Source organism: Urocampus carinirostris, chromosome 2 (assembly GCF_059441175.1).
Source record: "Urocampus carinirostris isolate Australia breed hairy pipefish chromosome 2, RoL_Ucar_1.0, whole genome shotgun sequence".
NCBI classification, from domain to species: domain Eukaryota; kingdom Metazoa; phylum Chordata; class Actinopteri; order Syngnathiformes; family Syngnathidae; genus Urocampus; species Urocampus carinirostris.
In genome coordinates, this window is record NC_142350.1 from 48,722,825 (window position 1) to 48,744,678 (window position 21,854).

Below are 21,854 nucleotides of genomic sequence, written 5' to 3' on the forward strand. Positions count from 1 at the left end.
AAGTGTTATATAAAAAAAGAAAAAAAGATAATAGTTTAAACATAAAAGGTCTAAATTGTATGCCAAATTAAAAGCAGATACATATCTTAATGTGATCTTTACAAAATAAATCAGGGAAAAAAATCTGCAAGACAAAAGACGGGAAAAGATTACAGAAAGTCATCTACACAGTACAGAAAATCACAGGCTGCTGCTCCCTGCCCAGTCTGAAGGACACTGCCAGATCGCGATACTCCGGCATATCCCTCTCACCTGCTGCCTTTTGGCAGACACCGAATGTCCCTTAAAAAAGGCATGTCGAACATCTGGGTCCTGGGCCAGATCCAGCCGGTCGGATGATTTAATTCAGCCTTCTATAAATTTCTGAGTACAGTAATTTGGGGATTATAAATCGCACGAGCCAAAAAATAAATGTTTAAGAAGGAAAAAATATTATGAGTCGCACTGGAGTATAAGAAGCATTTTAGGGGGAAATGTATTGCTTAGCACAACACCAGCAATGTTGAAATTATCAACACAGACCTAGAGTGCCCTCTTGCAGTAAGTGTGAAAATAAATGGTGAAATGATATACCTCGTAATAATGTGTTAATATTTTCACACACAAGTCTCACCAAGGTATAATGAAAAAAAACTGATTTATAATCCGAAAAGTACAGTAATGTAAAAAAAAGAGCAAGTCTCTAGGAAATTTCTGTCATAAGTTATCATTTTTTATTTATAAACATGGACAAAATGATCCCTCCAATGCCAAATATGCAAATATTTTTCCCCATTGTTTGTGAATAAATGTTGCGAAAAGATCCCTTGCCATCTGTGATCATAATAGCTAATTATAAGCGATTATAATACTCAAAATGAGTTTGACATCCCTGCCGTAAAACAATGATAACAATGGGGACATCACAACCCTAAAGAAGCACAAAAAAAAGTGTATTATTCATAGAAAAAAATATATATATATTCATAATATTGTAGTCCTAATTTTTGCACGATGTAACTGACTATTTTATGATGCACTTGACAACTTAGGCCTGTTTACAAGCACTGCCTTGTAAATATTGCCCATTTGTGATATTCTTTGTTATATTATTATTATTATTTTTATTTAGAGTAGTGTATTACATGTTTATCCTGGAGTGTCACGTCTAATCTCGTTGTGAACAAGGTTGTAATAAATGACAATAAAGTCAACTCTGTCGCCTACCACAAGGGTACCTATTTGTCTTTTTAAAATATTTTCTGTTATTGTTTTTAAGCGTTGCTGTTTGCAGTCATTTGTTTTATGTCATAATAGTATTATAGCAAGTAAAAACATGTCAATTAAAAGCAAAATAAACATACCAGGATGCCCTCAGCCATGCTGTCTGTGAGGATGTTGTCTTCCTGCAGAAACTGAATGAGCAATTCATCCACCACCAGCTGCTTGCACAAAGAAGCACTCCGCAAAGCTACTCTGTCTCTTTCCAGCATGCCACACTCGCGCATTTTGCTATTAAAACACATAATCATTGTATTACTAGTAGTATTTTTCAAGATGAGCGACTACGCCAAATCCATAGTCAACTCTTTTGTTTACAAACGTCAATGGTAAGAGTAGAAAACGATCGACATTGACTCTCGACGTCGCAAAACAAAATCAACTTTGAATTCGAATTCAAATCGTTTAGAGTTTAGAATTCGATGTGTTAGCATTCGATTTCTGCAGACCACACATGCTGACAGTCGATCGCTATCTCAGCACTCGGAACGCGCTAGCTAGCCAAACTCGGTGAGTGAAGCAAGTTAAGTTTTTCTTACCTTCAAATGTTCAGTCACCAAAATATAAATTTGTATAGTATGAATAAAAGAGGGGGGCTCGATTTGATTATTTTTTTTCTCCTTCTTAAAAATCTCACGTCCGAAACAGACCGCCCAACTTCCGCGGGTAGCTACAAAGCGAAGGCGGGGCTATAACTTGGTGTTTATTATTTAGACAAATAACAGTGCGGACAACTTGAGGGACGTGAATGCTGACCAATGGTGGTTTCCTCGACGTCACGCTAACCTTGGTGTATGGCGGGACATTGAACGTGGTTGTTCTTTTCGGGAGAAAATAATCCAAACGAAACGCAAACTTTTACATCCATTTTAAATTTCTCGTAAAAAGTTTTTAAAAGGCAAAAAATTGATTCATGCATAAAAACTATTGTATTGTGTACAGTAGATCCCTGGGATACGACATTGATCTGAGGTGGAGGTGAAATTGCTATAAAACGGAGGATAGTTTCCTATGCAATAAGCCAATGCGTTCCGAATTCCTGGTACCCCACATCAAAACATTAAAATAGCGAAATCTTATAACTAATTCACGTGCATATAATTAAATATGATGCAAGAGTGTGTGCCGGGAATAGATGTGAATGGCAAAGGATAGTCAAGAATGACTAGTATTGACCTATGATGCGGAAGGGGTAAACCAGTGTATCCTGGCGGGCTTCTCTGATTATGAAGGGTTGCATGGCACCGCAACTCACCGCTTGTTGTGCTCTGGGCTTAATCTTCAGTGTCAGGTTAGAAAGAGTGAAGATAATGACTATTTTGTAAATGTGAGTGTGTTCTTGACTCTAGCCACCTCTCACTGGGGGGGATATGACTTCCGTATATAGATAAGTTGATAATTAAATATCATAAATAAATATACATGTATACAAAAATTGAAATTTGATTCATCTGTGGTGTGATGTGATTTGAGCTGGTAGATTGTCGGCTTGACCTGGTTCAAAACGCCTGTAAAAGGTAAATTAAGCTTTTGAATAGAAGGAAAATGTCTCGGTGTTGCCAGGCCGACAGAAGTTTGGATTCTGCTGCTTGAAGTGGTTGGTGGTCTGGAAATGCAGTACCCCATTTGGCCACCGGAGGGGATTAGAAACCCCACAATGGTAAATGGTCTGCATTTATATAGCACTTTTCAAGTCAATTAAGACCTACCAAAGCACTTTACAATGTGCTTCACACTTACCCATTCACACACACTCACACACCAATAGGGAGTCAGCCATGCCCACCTACTTATTGGGGACATTAGGGATTCAGTGTCTTGCCCAGGGACTTCTTGGGTATTTATTGGAGGTACCCAGACACAAAGACATGCTTTACTTTGCCTGGTTGAGTTTAATTTTTTAACGAGGTTTCACTTTTAGGGATGACTCTTTCCTGTCTCAAGCCCAGAATATTTTTGTTGTTGTTGTTTTAAATCTTTTTTATCAACTGAACTGCTTACTTTAGCTTTTGTTTCCTTGGTCCCAATACCCGGTCAGAATCCCAGAAGTTGAATTAAACGCGTGGCAGTACACGAACTGTCGAAATTTCCAATACAATGGCCTCAAAAAGTATGCCTCCTTTCTGATTTAAGTGCTTTTTGTGTATTTATCACTGACAAAGGTTTCAGATCACCATATCAATTATAATATCACACAGAGAAAACTCATACAAATACAGATTTAAAATGTTGATTGCACTTATTGCCCCCTGAACCTAATAGAGTTTTTGCTAAATTGTTTCACTTGGTAGTTTTCTCGACAATACTGAAGGTTTTCATATCAATTTGATTTAATTTCAGACTTTGACTTGGCCACTCTAGAACCTTAAGGCCACTCAGAGGTGTACGTGTTAGGTAATTTCAGTTCATTGTCTTGTTGCATGATCCAGGTTCGGCTTCAGTTTGAGGGAACAAACTGATAGCCGGACCTTCTTCAGGATCTTCTGGTTAACACCAGAATTTGTTATTCCGTCAACCACAGCAAGTGGGCCGGATCCTGAGGCACCAAAGCAGAACCAGAACATCACACTGCCACCACCATGCTTTACTGTTGGCATCATGTTCTTTTTGTCAAATGCTGTGCCATTTTATGAGAGATGTAACTAGCTGCACACCTTCCAAAAAGTTTAATTTTTGACATATTAGTCCACAGAATGTTTCTCCAAAATGTTTTGAAGATGATCAAGATGTTTTATTTGGCAGTAGTGAGACAGCTCTTCTATTCTTTTGTGACAGCAGTGGGTTTTGCCTGGGAACTCTCCCACGGATGCCATTTTTGGTCAGTGTCATTTTTATAGTGGAGTCACTCACTGACCTTAACTGTTCTCAGTTTTTCCCATTTGTGGATAATGGCTCTGACAGAGGTTCGCTGGAGATCTTCAGCCTTGAAAATGGCTTTGTGACCTTTTGCAGACAGAGATTTAAATCGTTTTTTTCTCATTTCTTCTGGAAATTCTTTAGATCGGGGCATGTCAATTGTGTTCTTGAGATTTTGTAACCTACTTCACTTTGTCTATCAGATTCAATTAAATTGATTTCTCGATTCAACAAAGGTGGTTGTAATCAATTTTGGGTGTGGCCTGTGGAATTGAACACAGCTTTCTCCAAACTGTGGTTAGTCACAGTTACTTTGTGATTTAACAAGGAGGGGTCAATTACTTTTTCTTAAAGGGACAGATAGATTAAAGTTATTTGTGCCTTAATAAATGGAATCAACATTTCAAAATGCATTTTGTACTTCCTTGGATTGTCTATGTGTGATCTTAAAACTTTGTGAGTGATAAATATGCAACAAACACAGAATTCTGGAAGGGAGCAAATACCTTTTCACACCACTCTAGCAATCAGATTTATCAGTTGAAACACTCGAAACGAAAATAATAAAATAACACATTCATTTCTAGCAGAGCGCAACGGCAGTCATGTTTCTTTTTCGGGTTTGCTGTGCGCAATATTGAGCGATCTAGCCACCGAGCGCCTCGTTGTACCGTTGCTCATTTCACCCTCCCCTGCTGCGTATCTCCTCACACTGACTGGGTGCTGTCAATAATTGATGGTCTTTAGTGACTCTCAAAGGGTAACAGGTCTGCCACAAAACGTCTCATGTGTCATTTCTTGATTTATTCACAAGTCTTGAAGCGCGCAATTGCTGCCCAAGTGTTTAGTATGTTTTAGTGTGCTGTGATGTTTTTTTTTTAATGAGTTTATTTTGACGTATGGGGTTGATGCTACATGCGTGACGTGCGGATGCTTTAAATAAGCTTGTGGCGGGGGGGTCATGGAGGGAGAGCGACAGAATTATTGAGTGAATTAATTCCGCCGTTGCCAGTCCTGATTGACTGTGCAAGTACAGTACAAACATGGAGGAAGAAAAGAGAGCGGACGGGTTTTTCCCTGCTAAACGAAGTTTCACTTTTGGGACTTATGGAAGGTGGGTGCACTAATTCAAATTTGGACTACCAGTAACTCGTTCACCGCCTGCTCTTACTGCAAAAACTTTATGTTAAAAATAATGTTTTTGTTCTATTTTCGTATTATAATCTCATGACAGATCATATATCATTTTGCCAATTTAAAATATTGGAATTTTTTATTTCTGTATTTGAATGTGTTTTTATTTCAGAAATATTTTAATTGTTTTTTTTTTAAGTTTTAAAAAATACATTGTGATGTATTTCAATAAACAACAAAAAACAAAGTGTGCAGCATAAATAATAATATTTACATTTGAATAAAAGTTATTTCTTGGTTTTGCCCATTTTGACGATTTAAATCTTCTATTTTTAATTTGCATTTCATTGTAATTTTTATTTTACAATAAACACAATAAAATGATTTTAATTTTATCTGGAAACATTAAAACAATCATTTTTGGATTTATTTTAATATATATTTGTTAAACAATAAATAAAAAAAAAACAAGTAGTAGAATATACAATAGAAATAATAACAACAATAATAATGTACTGGACAAAATCTTAGTTATCTTTGTTTTGCTTATTTTAAATGTTGGAATGAATCGGTCTTCATTTCTTATTTTGATTTGTATGACATTTGATTTTTCTACTTTAAACTTTCAAAATTATTTGAAACAATAATTTACAACACAATCATTCATGATAATAATTTAGATGAAAAAAAGTTATTTGTTTTGCTCAATTTAAATATTTGAATGTATTAAATAAATGTTTCAATTTTTATTTATACTTGAGATTTAATTTTTAATATTTTTACTTTTGTGGGGTTTTTAACGCCCAAATTGATTTTCATTTTATCCAAAAATGTCCGTGATTTTATTCTTAGAATTATAATAATTTTGTGTAACACCAGGAAAACATAATAAAATATGATTTATGAATGATAATAATAATCATATAATCCAATATTTTATTTTTTTCATTTTAAATATTTAAATTCAAATCTTTTAATTTCAATTTGTATCTTTTTTATTTAACTTTCAGATTTCTAAAAAGTATTGAAATAATTTATTCTATTTTAATTTTTGAAATATTTGTGAAAATAATGAGTAAAAACAAATAAAAATAAATAAAAAATGGTTGAACAAAATGATAACTGTATCTTAGTTTTGCTCATTTTAAGTATTTTAATTAATTGAATGCCATTTCCTTTATTGAGTTTGTATTGTTTTATGATTTTAATTTTTACGTTATAATTTTTTACAATTTTCTTGTGAAACAAAAAATGATAAGTCAATAATAACAACATTCAATTGGAACAAAATAACTGTCTTAGTTTAAATATTTAAAGTAATAAATGTATAATATTTTAAAGTAACTCATATTTTAGATTTACCTTCACATTTTATATATTGTTTGTGAAACAATGAGTAAAATATGCAGTATAATTCATAACATTGGGTTTGAAAAAACATGTGTCTTAGTTTAAATATTTAAGTTAATCGAATGCATGTATTTTTAAACATTTGAATTTTATTTTCAGTTTAAAATGTATTCAACTCAGTTTATTTGAAAATATTCGATATTTTAAGTTTTGATTTATTAGAATATTTTCAGGAAAGCAACAAAAACAATAAGTAACAAATTCTCTAGTAGTAATGATAATAATGGAATCAAACAAAAAACAATAATAATTGTATCTGTGATCGAAACAAACACGTTATTTGGAAAGTTGAGTTTACTGATTTACTTAACTTTTTTGCAGTGTACTTAAAATGCATCTTTGACGTCAATAGCCGTCAGTAGCAGTGAATAAGTTAATAACAAAGATGCAAATTGACATTTTTCTATGTGATCCTTCTCGTTAACAGCCTTGGCATATCCGGGGATGAGATAAGGTACGCTTTTATTTCTCTTTTACTGACGCACTTTTGACCGGACTTTACAATAAAACAAAACAAGAATGAGCAAGGAATTTTTTTTGCACCTGCAGAGCGGAAGAAGTCGACACGGAGAACATCTTGAAGTCTCCGGAGGAAGAAGGCAAGCCGATCATCTTTGTTAGCAAGGAAACAGAATTGTTTGAAATCATTGAAAAACTTCAGGTATGTTATTGTGATGAAGCAAAAAAGGTCGAGTTCAAGAGTGATGTCGTCATCTGTTGCTTTTTGCACCATCAGGGAAGCCGACTCGATGAGCAACGATGTGAATTTCCGCTACCTTTAAAGGTTTGTCCCATCATTTAAAAAATATATATCGTTAATTCAGAACTACAAAGCACACCTGACTAAAAGCCACATGGGCAAATTTAGAGAAGAAATTCAACTTACCGGATTGTTTACGGCAGGTTTGAACAGCCAAAAATATAAACTCTTTCACGTCCATTTTTTACATTTTAATAAAAAAAATCAGCGGGGAAATGTCTAGTACAGGAAAGTAAAACATTGTGCCGCAATTAAGATACTCGTTTGTGTACTGTGTCCACAGCTGTCAATCTCAATCAACTAGCGCAGCGGTCAATATGAATTAAATTGGCGTAAACATATACACAAGAGTGCAAATGTAAATGGAATTTATAAGGCGCTTTTCAAGTCAATGAAGACCTCACAAAGTGCTTTACAATGTGCTTCACACTTTTCCCTTTTACACACGAACTAACCGATAGCAGCGTCAGACATGAAAGGCATCTACCTGCTATCGGGGGCATTAGGGATTCAGTGTCTCGCCCAAAGACATTTCGACATATAACACAGAGCAGCTGGGAATCGAACCTGCAACTTCTTGATCTCAAAACGAGCGCTCTACCTCCTGAGCTAATATCGCCCCAAGAGTGCAACAAAAATAATTTTACACAAATGCCTGGAATCTTTCTAACAAGTAGTCTCGGCTGATTGAATATTTTAGTGTGACAGAATGTGACTAATTACCGGGTAAAATTTTCCTACCAGGCCGAAACTGTGATGGCATATTAAAGTGTGACCAATCTGATAACTGTCAGCCCGATAATTTTAGTGTACCCGTCCTTATTTAGTAACAACTGTAGGCATGTAGTTATTTTTTTATGTAGTAGTTGCAATACTCCTCCCTATCACTGTCATGTGCGTAAGGGACGGGAAGGCTTAAGCTCAGTCTCATGGCTCTTCATGTCCACAGGCTGTTGTTATTCCTCTGCTTTCAGAAGATTTTTGTCGCAAACCTGCGTATGTCAATGCCTGTTTCATAAATGTTGATTGCTGTGTCAGTTGATTACAATTGACCGCTGCAGAAACAGTCTCAAACCAAGTGTCATAATCGAGGCGCAATGTGTTACTTTTCGTAGACATTTCCCCGCTGATTCTGTAGAGATGTCAATTTTCGTCCATAGGAACAGTAGTAATCTTGTTCATCCACTTATGCACGTCACTAATTCGATGACGAGGTATTTGGCTATGGAAGGGAGTTAAAGTTACTCCAGCTATTTACCCGTGCTTCATTGAATTTCTTCACGATGACATTCAGAACTAAGATAACATTGCGTCATCACCCGCCTTGTACTATCACAATACTTTTTAAATTAAAGACTTGGAATTTCATGGTCCGCACCAGTTGTAAGCCAGCTGCTTGGCAACCCCCTGTGTCTATGTGGGGCACTGTTGCTGGGGTGATAGGCCCTTGACACCCTCCGCCGCGTGAAAAAAAGAAGAAGAAATCACATCATATAGCAAGGGGCAGTGTTTAAAATAGAGAAAAAAACGTAGCGGCTTGTAGTCCAAAATTAACGGTGTATATATTCCTCATTAAAGACTGACAACCCCATCATTATCATCCGTTTCAGTCTCAGCTTTTGACACTAAATGGGGAGCTACCAATCATCCTCCCATCCAAGCTGGGGGGCTATTGGGTGGACCCCCCTTTGGAAAGGGTGGCCAATGTAAGCCCCACCTCCCCCCATGCGAGCCCACAAGAGGACAGCTACGAACTCATGGAAAGGGACAGAGAAGCCAAAATCTACAATGAGCACTTTCGATATCGGGTTAGTCGGCTGCAAATGTATTCTTTTTTTTTTGAGTTGCAAAAGTGAATCGTTTAATTTGCCAAATGACTTGAAAACTGTTAATTATTAGAATACAGTATGAATTATCTACATACATTTTAAATTACAAAAATAAAAACTCACGATGTATAAATATATCATACATTTTCTAATTGCTGATAAGTTTATAGTTTAGTAGACACTCAAAATAAGACATCAGTGAGTTTTAAGCCTGCAAGGAGAATAGGAGAGGATTGCACAAATAAGGCCACACAATTCCAAATTCCAACCTGTTCCAAAAGCCTTCCCCTAAGCTCTTTCTTTTTATTAAATGTCATGGGTTACAAAAAGCAGATCTGCTCTAAAAGGTGTGGTAATCAAAGAACAGCAACATTACTGCCCGATGGTGACAATGATATAAACAGTGCATAATGGTCAAAAAAACGGACATCATTGAAGTATAATAGTCAAAACAACTAACTGGTATCCACGCAATCTTCCTTGCAGATGTCCAAATTAGAATAAAAGTATCACTTATCTCCACAGATGCAATTAACACCACTGTCATCTAAAATAACAGTATCTTGTTTTTTGCAACGTTATCATCATTTTCAACGTACCAAAAAAGCCAAAAATACAATTTTTCAAAAGATGGTGATACATTTTTATAGAGAAAAAAATGTTTTTAGTTTTGAGCGTTTACAGAATTTTAAAAATCTTATTGCAAAAATGCAAAAAAAAAAAAAATAGTAATTACAACTTTTGTTTGTAAAAATGGAAAAACCATTAAAAAAAATTCTGTGTTTTGTGACTAATTACCTGGCCTTTTTTTGTACTGCGCCGATAACGATGTCATAATTGGACGTTATCGTTTTGATAACTATCAGCCCGATAAACGTTGTGCATCCCTACTATTTACCAACCTTGCTGACGGATGAATACTGATTTTTTTGGGGGGTACTTGGCAGTATCACCATTCGTTCACGGCAGTGGATCAAGCATTAGGGCCTTTGGTTCTGTCTGTGTGTTTGGAGGAAGAAGAAAATAGGATGAGAGTCATACTGAGGTGAAAAAATGTTAATGTTTTAAATTAGGAATGTACCTATTTACCACCACAAGTGTTTAACCTGAGTCAGTGACTTTTTGTTTTTAATCTCTCAGAATGAAAGAATGTTCACTGCACGGAGTTTTCTCCCAGTCGCTTTTTCCCGGTATTCCATCAGCAGTCGAACTGGCAAAGGTATACCGCTTTTTAAATTATATTTGGGGGAAAACATGTACAAATATTCAGAAGAAATAGGGCCTCATGCAAGAAAAAAGTAATACAATTATAATTTCCAGACTCTGTGTGACAGAGTGACCGTTCCAAAGTTCGACGCAGTCAGCTACCTCAAGGTATTTCTTTCAAATGAGGAATAGGGAGGAAAATATCGAATTTATTTTGTTCTGACTGACAATTTTCTCTGGTTCTTTTTCAAGGCTCCGATACTAATAAAAGCATTTGATGAGCACAGAGTGTCTTCCAATTTCAAGTTTGGTGTGTTGTACCAGAAGGAAAATCAGGTAAGAATAGTATTAGGGTGATGTAACTATTTGGGAAATGTTTATTGAAGCATTCTTTAAAACTTCTTTTAACACACCCAAGTGAAATTGCATCTCCCATACACTAGGGGTGCACTCTCACTCTCTTGACAGAGTTTACATTTTGCCTCCCTATGGCATATAGCACAGAGTAAGAGCATTGAGTATAAGGTGTTGACCTGAAATAGAGTAGACCCCATGAGTATTAAGCTTGGGGTGACGCGAGAGGATTTCTTCTTCCGAGGAGAGGGCGCAACAGAAAATAATTAAGAAGCACTACCCTAAATAGGATAAGCTGTGCAGAAAATGGATGGATGGTTAGTTTTTGTCCGGTTCCGGCATGGCCTACAGAAGTGGATCCCATAAATGTAGACACAAAGTAAAACTCTAGAGAAGCATTTATTTACAGACAAGGAATTTGCATTGTCTAGTGAAAAGAAACAAAACAATGAAGTTTACTAGGATCTTCAGAATTCAAAAGACATCAAAGTTACAGTATTCTAACACAGGCTTGGGAACCTGGTAATGCTGGGAACCTACTCACACATGGATAAAACAACTACATTATGTCCCAAAACTATCCAGCTCTAACAGAACAAAACATGAAATAGAACACACAAGAAACACTCCTACATGTGGACAGAACAACGGGTGCCATGACAAAAAGACAGTGAAATATAATGCAGAAAAACTAGATTAAAACATGAAAATAATAATTAAATTCAGAATATGTTGAAACACTAACTAGTTTTAACCTAACCCCCAATGAAAATAAGAGGACACACGAAACACTTTCACACGTGGACAGAACGATGAGACTGCCACCCCAACAAGACTGTGAATGACAACACAGGCACACTGACTAGGTGTAACTGAAAAACCCATGAAGAGAATGCCGGTTATGTTGTAGTACCATCCAGCTCTAACTGAATAAGCGTGAAATAAAAACAATGCAGTATATTTTGGAACACTTACTAGCTCTAACTGGACAAAACATGAATGACACCACAGGGTACATTGGAACACTAACTAAACAAAAACACGAAAGACAATGCAAAATATGTTGGGACGCTACGGAACTATTATGCTATGATTCATTGTGGTTATTGTTAATTTTAGATGGCTTTATTGACTATTGTGAAAAAGACTCACACGTGTACAGAACAACAATGAAAGTGCCAAGACAACAAGTCAGTGAACGAAGATGCAGACTAACAGGCTGTAAGTGAACAAAATATGAAAGAAAGACGACAAAAGACATATACTCTTCGGTTGATAGAACAATAACAGGAGTGCCAATAACGGCGAGACCACAAAATATAATGCAGGCACACTAACTCGATCTAACTGAACAAAAAAACCCGAAAGAAAGGAAATTATGGATATGACTTCACCATAACTGACTAACTGAACCATACATGAAAGACGCCCCAGGACATGTACTCTTACATTAATAGAATATTCGGAGGGCCATGACGGCAAAACCATAAAATACCAAATGTACTAGAAAAGTCATGATGGCCATGAACAACATTTTTTAATCGATTCAGATTCGATTGCATCAGAATCGTGATGCATCCAAAAATCTGAAATTTCCCTCACCACTGCACAGTATGATTGTAATAACTATGCAATAATAGAACCTTTCAATTCCACGAATTACAGAAAAATCTACTATGCAACTCTTTCACCAGCTCACAGAGGAGGACATACTCGGTAACGATGGGGAAAGCGAGGAGTTTATCGAGTTTTTGTCTATTTTAGGGGACACGGTTCAACTCCAGGGCTTCACCAGGTGAGCACACTTCTAAAAGAACAGCGTAGTGCAACATCTCACCTGATTTTTTGTCCCTAGGTTCAGAGGAGGTCTGGACGTATGTCACGGCCAGACAGGAAGCGAAGCAGTCTTCACTTCCTTTCACGGTAGAGACGTCATGTTCCATGTGGCCACAAAATTGCCCTTCACGGAGAGCGACCCGCAACAGGTTCGCTGTTCTGTTCCAAACATAAAATACTGTTTTTAGAGTCCAGTTCTGTGTACAGTAAACCTCCAGGAAACAGTAATAATCCATTCTAAGATGGGGTTGGCAAAGGGAAATTGTTGTATAGTGGGGGATATAAACCTATGGCCCTTAGCTCCTAACCTCCAGTACTACAAATAATACCAACGTTAATATAAAAGTCCAACTCATGTGCAATACACGTGTGATAGTTTAGTAGCACTCTTCGGGAAGGCATACAAGTACATGTCATTGTTAATACATTTTCTCTGTAAAATTACAAGACTGAAAAAATATCTGACTTATGTAATGATAAAATATAATAAAATTGAATTAATTTATGGTTGGTTGAATGGATCCCTAAACCACTAGGGTCGTAGGGGCACCTTTTCCTGTGGTGTGCCTTGGGCAAATTACTTGTTTCTCAAGTAAGTAAATCAAACATTTTAACAAATGGGTCCATGATGTTCTCCAGCTGCAAAGAAAGACATCGGAAACTGCATTGTGGCGTTGGTATACCAGGAATGTTAAGTCAAGTCAAGTCTGGTTTATTTGTATAGCCCTTAATCACCAGGAGTCTCAAAGGGCTCAAATCCTGTCTTAGCTGCGAAAAAAAACGTGTTTTCTCCTGGCGATTTAGGATGTCGGGACGTTTTACACCGACCACGACAGTGACCAGATGATGAAGGCGCTGTATCCGAGTCCCATCAGGGGGCGTCTCCTGCTACTGGTCTCAATGAAAACCAATACTATCGGTTTCATGTGGGGGAGCAAACCCATAGCCCCTGAAAAAATGGCATAGAGAGGAATGGGCACCACCAGGGTGTACTAGCCCAAAACACACCACTGGGAGTGGTGCCCGATGACCATGGTAATTAAGGGATCCATGAATAGACACTCAAAGTAAGGAGAGAAGATATTGTTGGATTTGGATCTTGCAAGAAGAGTATGGCAATGCCAAAACCTTAGATTAGGAATTCCAACCTGTTCTAAAAGCCTCCTTCTAAGAACTTTCTTTAAATTAAATCTCCTAGCTTACGAAACCAGATCTGCTCTAAAGGGTGTGAAAAATCAAAGAACAGCCAGACTATTGGCCAATAGTGACAATAATGTAAAGAGTGCATACTAGTCAAAACAACGAACAACAGTGAGGTATACTAGTCAAAATAGCGATCTGGCATCCCATGTGATCTTCTTTTGCAGGTGTCCAATATTACGAACACAATAAACTTATCAATGTGCATTTGATTAAGTAGCATTATAAATAGATATAAAAGTCAAGGAAAAATTTGATTGTATTTACCTTTGTTGTGACATGACTTAAGCTGGTTAAGTGGAATAGCGGGTGAATGCAAAAGGGGGATGAGATGGTGAATTTAAAATGAAACTGATTACAAACTTCCACTTGCGAGGATTGTCAAGGTGTTAGAAGATTTCCTGGCTCTGTTCGCCTCATTTTCAAAAATAGGCCTGACCGTTTATTGGTTATGTCCAAACAATTTAGCCATATCTGTATTTCTTGATAACAGCAAGCTTTGTGTACATAGTTATCTTTTTGCTTCTCCCTTTAGCATCATTGCAAGTCTTGGGGCCCTTAGTGAATAAATGCAGAACAAAAAGATGGAATATTGTATCGGCGACTTGCCAAGTGTTTACAAAGGACACAAGATTCTGAACTGAATGAAAAGAGGGGCATAATGGGAGGTAGTTCAGGTAGTTAATAATGCCGTGACACAAACCAACAGCAGACCAGCATATTATATTACGTTGACCAATTGCAGACAGGGATCTTAAAGACATCATTTTTTACATGTTGGGGCACGTGAAATAATTTGTCGTTGATGTCGCATAGTGGGAGAAATGCTGTTAAGAGAGGCCAAAAAAGCATCATATTCCACACTGTAAATCTAAAACGTCGTAAGGTAGGGTTGCTGTATCGCGGGGGGTCTACTGTACCTGTCTTTTCTTCCCAAGTAAATAAATCAAACATTTTAACAAATGGGTCCATGATCTTCTCCAGCTGCAAAGAAAGAGACACATCGGAAACGACATTGTGGCGTTGGTCTACCAGGAAGGTTCAACTCCTTTCTTAGCCGACGCCATTAAGTCGCATTTTCTACACTGTTTCATCGTAGTTCGGAGGATTCACAGTGAGATGATCGATGACACTGGACAACCCTCGTATAAGGTCTTGTTTTTATTCGTTTATTTCTTCCTTCTTGTTTTCTCTTTCGTAAGGTCGACTGTAAATATTTGAGTGAGATGTGAGCACTGAAAATTCTCCTGAGGGTCACAAGACTTTTGAAGGGTACTTAAGGAGTTTAGACGCGGGTTTCGAAGTCTAGATACAAGGAAAAGTTGAAGGTACAGTACGCAGACCAAATAGTATTTGCATCTTCTTTCATTTTTGCTTTTGTAATCAAATATGGCCGCCGCTCAAAGGTCACATCACGCTTGGAAGCCTCCATGTGTGTTAAAATAAATACTGTGATTTGTGTAGAGACCATTACAAATGCCGAAATCTCAAATTCATCGATATTGATGTCATCGATATAGACACCACAAACTGAAAAATATAGAAAACATGACTGGTATTTTTTAAAAAGAAACACCGTTACATCCCAATCCATACCGATACCAACCATTCCAGATTTGCCTATCTGTTATAAACCCTTTTTAATGTACTTTTTATTTTGTTTCATCACTGTTCTCCATTTTGTGTGCAAAAAACCTTGGGTGTCCTGAATGGCGCTTCTAAATAAAATGTATATTATCATTAGTAGTAGTAGTGGTAAAAAATTGTTTTGCTTAATATTGCATTTATTTTTAGATTATTTACGTTTCCTTTAACATCAGATTCATATTTGTTTGGTGGGCATTTAAAAGCACTCTGGTATCGGCTACCGGGTATCGGATACCCTAATTGACGGCTGGATCGGCAGTGAGATCGATATCTGGTATCGGTACTAGTCCATCCCAAAATTTAGGTCAATTATTAGTACGGTACTCGACATTCCTATTAAGCTTAATGACTGCGTTCTAAATATACTCAAACATGATTTATTTATTTAGTCTACTTTCCCCCTAAAATAATATGCATATTGTGGCACTTTTATTTTTATCTACTTTGTAATTTACTGAGCCATTGGCACTTATTTCAATCAAAAGTACACGAACACTGGCTCTAAACATGTCCACCCCCACTCTTATAAATTGAATCACTTACTTTATGCTCCAGGGTTGAAATTGTAAAGCTGTCACGTAAAAATAAAAACAAAAAAATGAAAGAAATACTTAACATTTTAAATGAAACCGCGTTTCGCGTCACCTCCAATTAAGTACCTTTTTCCATTATCGCCCACTTCCGCATGCCCGCTGTTCTTATTGGATCATTTAGTCACATGGCTAAATAGACAGCCGCGTGTATTACAGCTAGGACATGCTCCATTGAGCCTACAGCGAGCCTAAGCTAGTCGGGTCAAACTATCGGAATCTTCTAGTACATGTGAACGGAGCGAAAACAAAAAAAGACAAAAAGAGAATTCCGGCTCATTGTCCTGCCTACAGATGCACTCAACGCCGTACAATACATTCCCGAAAAGCTGGTACATTGATAGACATTTTTTTGGCTCTTCTTTTTCATGTTTTTATATTGTTGCGAGCTACAGTAGCTACTTGGCTTTCCATTAACAACCACCAGCTCCTCTTGGTTGCTTACATTGTTTCAATGCTTTTATAATTAAGGCTGCGCCACATCGCCTGACTCACTTCCCTTGATTTATAAGGCGGAAATACAAGAAATAAATCTTGTAAAACGTTCTCCATTCAGGGTTTCAAGAACCGTTTTATAGTTTTAACCCTCCGTGTGGCATGTGACCAAACTGTATATAGTCACATCAGTAGAAATAAAAACTAAATGGTAAATGGTATGCATTTATAGGGCGCTTTTCAAGTCAATGAAGACCTCCCAAAGCGCTTTACAATGTGCTTCACACTTACCCATTCACACACACACTCACACACTAATAGTGGCCATGCAGCCATGCAAGGCGCCGACCTGCTTTTTGGGGCATTAGGGATTCAGTAGCTTCCTTCAACTTTGTGTATTTTTATTTTCTGAATACAGTATAGGTATGCGTACAAAATGTGTTTCTTTACCCTAGACTGGCGAGTGGTTATGTATATGGTTATGTGTGTATTTCTAGGGTAATTCATTTAGCACGATTTGAAAAACGAAAATAAAACACTGTGACCCAAGTTTTAAAAAAAAGTCTTAAAATATCCCCTCAAAACTATTTAAAATTCTAAATTTGTGTTTTTAATGAGTTTCATACAAAGTGTTAAAATTCCAATGCAGTTTGGAGGTAAGATCTTTGGCTAGGCTTCTCTCTCGCTGATTTTTTGTGTGTGTGGAGGATCTGCACAGTATGCACGCTGTTCAACGCACTTGAGCGCTGCACTTCGGCGCCGCACTACCGCTCCGGGCGTACACCGGCCAAAGTGCCGAAGGGAAGCTTTGTGTTTACTTGGGGTTCGGTCCCTCAGATCAAGTTAATCGGTCTGGCTCAGGCTAGTTTGGGCTTTTTTACCGGTGGCCCGGGTCAGGTCGGCATGGATTTTTCATTCCCGATATGACTTCTAATGCATTATTTTGTAACTTGTATTAAATATCATTAATGATTGTTTTAATAAATTGTTTGTTTTTTATATAAATAAAAGCCCTTTCCCGCTTTTATATTTTATGATTAATTTATTGTAATAACAGCTCGTTTTGACATTGACCTAAAAGTTAACCACATGAAAATCGATAAAAAATCGATGAAAAAATGAGCAAGTTATGATTTCTTTACAATGTACATACATTTTGTCAACGGGGACGTTGACCTGACCAATATGGCCACCTCGTAAGCACGCTAGTTAGCATGCCGCAACAGTGTGCTGACGTATCTAGTTTTATCTCTGCATTACGTCAAAGAGGATACCGAGACAATATAATAAATTTCAATTACTAGTTGTTTTAGTGTGCGCAGTGTGTTGGAGATCATACCAAGAGGAGATAATAAACTGAAATCGGTTCAGCGTGAAGACGCTTCGATTCTATTGGAAAATCATAATTCGGTTTGCAACTTTCGGGCTCAGTAAATGTGAGGTTGTGAAATTGACATCACTTACAGAAGTTTTGTACATATTATAGGTATCTGTCACAGCCAGAGACGATGTACCCCCATTTGGTCCAGTTCTTCCAGATCCTCCAGTCTTCACAGACGTGAGAAGAACCGAGAAAAACTAATGATCTTCAATTGCAGTTCTTTAAGCTGCACACTTGTTAATTTCTGCATCAAATGTACAAAGTAAGGTGCTTAAAAGTATATATTTTTTGCCTTAAGCACGCCCTGCTGAGAGAATTCCTCTTGACCAAGCTTATCAACGCAGAGATTTCCTGCTATAAAGCGCAACAGTTCAGCCGACTTGAGGTACAGCAGATGCTCAAGTTCGCAACGTCCATTGGGTTGAGACTTCTTCTCTTCTCTCCTAAAAATTGAATCAAATAAAGCTACGCACCCGTTCATCGCTTCTCGAGAGTCTGCGGGCAGAACTCTCCACGCGTTCACAATGCATGCTGGGAGATCCATCAGCCTCCTCTCTACCTGCTGCTGAAAGTGTCAGGGGAGCATCCGAAGGCAGCGGGGGCTTCATTGAGAACTTTAAGGTCAGAATGTACACTTTTTGTTTGATTCAATTATACGCTGTAAAGTTCGGGGTTATACTGAAAAGCGGATCCCATGAATGTGAACGCAGAATAAGATTTTAGAAAACGATTACCGGTATTTACAGAAAAGGAATCTATAGGATACAGAAACAGAACAATGAATGACAGACGATGACAGTGAACTTACAACAAGACCAATTCACGTACGTAATTTAGGTACACAAACTAGAGACAAGGGCAGCACGGCGGCGCAGTGGTTAGCGCGTGTGCGGCATAGTTCTGAGGTCATGGGAACCTCCTGCGTGGGTTCAAATCCAGCTCCTGGCCTTACTGTGCGGAGTTTGTATGTTCTCCCCGTGCTTGCGTGGGTTTCCTCCGGGCACTCCGGTTTACTCCCACATTCCAAAGACATGCATTTCAGGTGAATTGGCCGGTCCGAATTGTCCCTAGGTGTGACTGAGCGAGTGAGTTGTCTGTCCCTGTGTGCCCTGCGATTGGCTGGCAACCAGTTCAGGGTGTCCCCTGCCCACTGCCCGATGATTGCTGGGATGGGCTCCAGCACCCCCGCGACCCTACTGAGGATAAGCGGTGAAGCTGATGAGATGAGATGAGATGAAACTAGAGACAATATCCAGCTCTAAAAGAGCAGAACAAGAAAGGAAAGGGATGCAGGAATAAGTTGGAACACCAACTGGTACTATAGACACAGGGAGCATACTTATGTGTGGATAAAATAATTTCAACTTAACTTTAAATTTCAACAATAACCAACTCTAACAGAAAAAAACATAAAAGTGAGACAACATTAAAAACATTCCCAGACATGGACAGTACATCAATGAGAGTGATGTGACAAGACCATGAAATATAAGATAAGAACACGAACTAGATCTAACTGAACAAAAACATGAAAGAGATGAATTAATAACAATTATACAAATTGAAGGATATGTTTGAACAGTAAGAAACACTTAAAGAACAAAACATGAAAGGATGTCCACACAGTAACGAACTAGCCCCTACTGAACAAAATATGAAGGGAATACAATGCAGGGAATATTGGAATACGAAATAGCTCAAACTGAACAAAACATAAAAGTAAGATACCACAACCACCTGCCACTAAAACAATAACAATTGCCCTTATATACTCCCAATAACTCATCCTGACCTAACTTTTAAGACTTTGATTTCACTGAAAGCACCAAAATGCAGAACATGAACATAAATTAAGTACAGAAAATGACATGTCAACTGTTTTTGCACTTTTTTCTTTCTTTCAGAGGGCCATCAGAGTTCGCAGTCATTCTTTCGAGAACCTCGGGGTCCCCAGGAAGATCAGTGGCATCACACCACAGAAATTAAAGGTAATGGACTCAATACATTCAGAACTTAGCATGTTAATCACATAATTTTCTATAATTGGTCAAACTAATGACCAAAGTACCTTTTTAGGTGATCTTTATTACACAAATTTGAAGAACTATTGGTATTCTACAGACACAGTTCAATTATTTGCATGTTGTTTATACTTTGTAAAAATTTCAAATCAGAAATAAAACACAATGGTCCCCCTACGACCCTAGTGGTTAAGGGATCCACCCACCCACTAACCCATTCAAAAACTAATATGATGGGCCGAATTTTATACTATTCTTATGAAGATTCCACACGATGGCAGCAAAGCCATAATTTGTATATACAGAATGATGACTCCTCTGAATTCAACATACACCGGGATATGACATGGGAAATTGAGAGTGCCACACAGCAGGGAATATAAACCTATAGTAATTAGCGCCAAATCCCTGGTACCACAGATAAAAACATTAAAATAAAGGAAATAGTATCTAGTGAGTACTACTTATGTGTAATTTACACACATAAGATTAAATAACATTACATATAACCAACCATACATGTAAAGCAAAAATTAAATTTGATCTACCTTGGGTGTGAGATGACTTGAGCTGGTCAAGTGAAGTAGCGGGTGGCTGCAGATGAGGGAGGAGATGTCAACAGTGGATTTAAAATAAAACTGATTTTTAACCTTCAACTTGCAAGGTCCATCATAGCCTTGAAAATCTTATTGGCTTGAATCGCTTCATTTTCGTTAATGGTCAAAATAGACGATTAGTTACAGCCATGCGATTTACTGAGAGCTTTGAGCCTAATAAAAGAAAAATGTCAGTAATACAATGCCATACTACTGTTTATCGAGGAAACGTTGACTATTATATATTCCAATCTCTTTTACAGACAGACAAGGATACAGAAAGGTAAGACTTTTGCCTATTTTACTTCCATGTAATGCAATATTCACTACAAAATGCCATCAATTCCAGTGACTGCATTGCTCCATCTGAAGTCAAAGATCGTCCGAATCCTCAAGAAGAGACATAGAAGCACTACCAGAGTTTAGATTTTTATCAGAAAGACAGTCTTTTTCTTATTCTGTGTAAATAAACAAAAAGTATCATTGCGGCTGATGTAATTATCATGCAGCAATAGAAGTTCTATACTGTATATTACCTTAGAGAGTACAAATTATATTTCTGTGACAGGTACGGTGAATAAAAAAACTGTGAATGTTTGAAGACGGGGTGAGTCATGAATAAAAAAAGTTTCCTTTGTTTGTATAAAGTATATGGTGAAAAGCACATGAGGAATGAATTCCTTCTCCGGATGGTGAAAACTGCAACAGTTCAAAACAATGCATTGAGATCGTATGCCAATAAATTCACAAAAATGAGTTCCATAAACTTGACATCTGTCTGAAGAAGTACAAGATATAGTTGTTTATACAACATATAAAACCTTTTGGAAACGTACGACATTGCCTTGTTAAAATATCGTACAAGTAAGATGAGGAAGAAAACGTTTTTTTTCTACACTCATTTGACTTCATTTTATTTTCATCGTTTTAACTGTTTGAAAAACTATGCTCCTGTCAAATCATTTTTTTTAAAGCCAGTAAAAAGTTTCTATGGACAATTAAAAATGTACTACTTGGTAAAAAATGCAGGCATATTTTCAGTCCACAAACTGTTAAAAAAACACCTATCTTCCCGACCAACCTATTGTACTATTTATTTGGTTAGTTGGTTAGTTAGTAATTTGATTTTACTAATGTACTCAAATTCTTTAATGTTGGCAAATTGTGAGCTTCACCAACTGTATTTTCTAGGCCAGGCAGTCCGACCCAGTTATGGCCCGTGATCACATTTTTACTGGCCCGCGGCCACTGTCATAAAATTAATAATATGTGACCCTCCAGTAATGTATCAAATAAAACTGTACCCCAAAAAAATACTATTCTCTTAAATGATGGCAGT

At 37.3% G+C, this 21,854-nt stretch overlaps 2 protein-coding genes across 9 annotated transcripts in view; one reads left to right on the forward strand and one right to left on the reverse strand.

Annotated features, from left to right (window-relative positions):
- Positions 1-21,854, reverse strand: part of casp2 (caspase 2, apoptosis-related cysteine peptidase) — a 61,085-nt gene that overhangs the window by 17,286 nt on the left and 21,945 nt on the right. For 2 of the 8 annotated variants that reach the window (XM_088326889.1, XM_088326881.1), the window contains exons 1-5: positions 16,036-16,173; positions 12,647-12,804; positions 10,152-10,248; positions 7,204-7,272; positions 1,344-1,491 (exon numbers count right to left, since the gene is read on the reverse strand). In XM_088326889.1, the coding sequence (XP_088183015.1) occupies positions 1,344-1,487 (144 nt within the window). In that variant the 5' untranslated portion in view covers positions 1,488-1,491; positions 7,204-7,272; positions 10,152-10,248; positions 12,647-12,804; positions 16,036-16,173. Of the gene's footprint in view, positions 1-1,343; positions 1,492-1,799; positions 1,938-7,203; positions 7,273-10,151; positions 10,249-10,330; positions 10,460-12,646; positions 12,805-16,035; positions 16,174-21,854 lie in introns of those variants that run through there. The other 6 variants (XM_088326882.1, XM_088326886.1, XM_088326887.1 and 3 more) reach the window with 6 other exon arrangements.
- rap1gapl (RAP1 GTPase activating protein-like) lies at positions 4,858-21,116 on the forward strand. The gene is made up of 18 exons (XM_088326880.1): positions 4,858-5,230; positions 7,088-7,114; positions 7,210-7,321; positions 7,397-7,444; positions 9,031-9,228; positions 10,197-10,294; positions 10,390-10,468; positions 10,570-10,623; positions 10,708-10,791; positions 12,504-12,604; positions 12,665-12,794; positions 14,830-14,997; positions 18,004-18,075; positions 18,197-18,283; positions 18,364-18,519; positions 19,803-19,886; positions 20,779-20,798; positions 20,865-21,116. The coding sequence occupies exons 1-18, from the start codon at positions 5,160-5,162 to the stop codon at positions 20,920-20,922; spliced, it is 1,647 nt and encodes a 548-aa protein (XP_088183006.1). The 5' UTR covers positions 4,858-5,159; the 3' UTR covers positions 20,923-21,116.

Bases quoted from the DNA above. Each gene is read 5' to 3' on its own strand.
- rap1gapl (XM_088326880.1), top strand. From the start codon at position 5,160: ATGGAGGAAGAAAAGAGAGCGGACGGGTTTTTCCCTGCTAAACGAAGT. The intron at 12,795-14,829 runs GTTCGCTGTTCT...GATCTTCTCCAG, and splicing joins CGGAGAGCGACCCGCAACAG to CTGCAAAGAAAGAGACACAT. The intron at 19,887-20,778 runs GTAATGGACTCA...TCTCTTTTACAG, and splicing joins TCACACCACAGAAATTAAAG to ACAGACAAGGATACAGAAAG.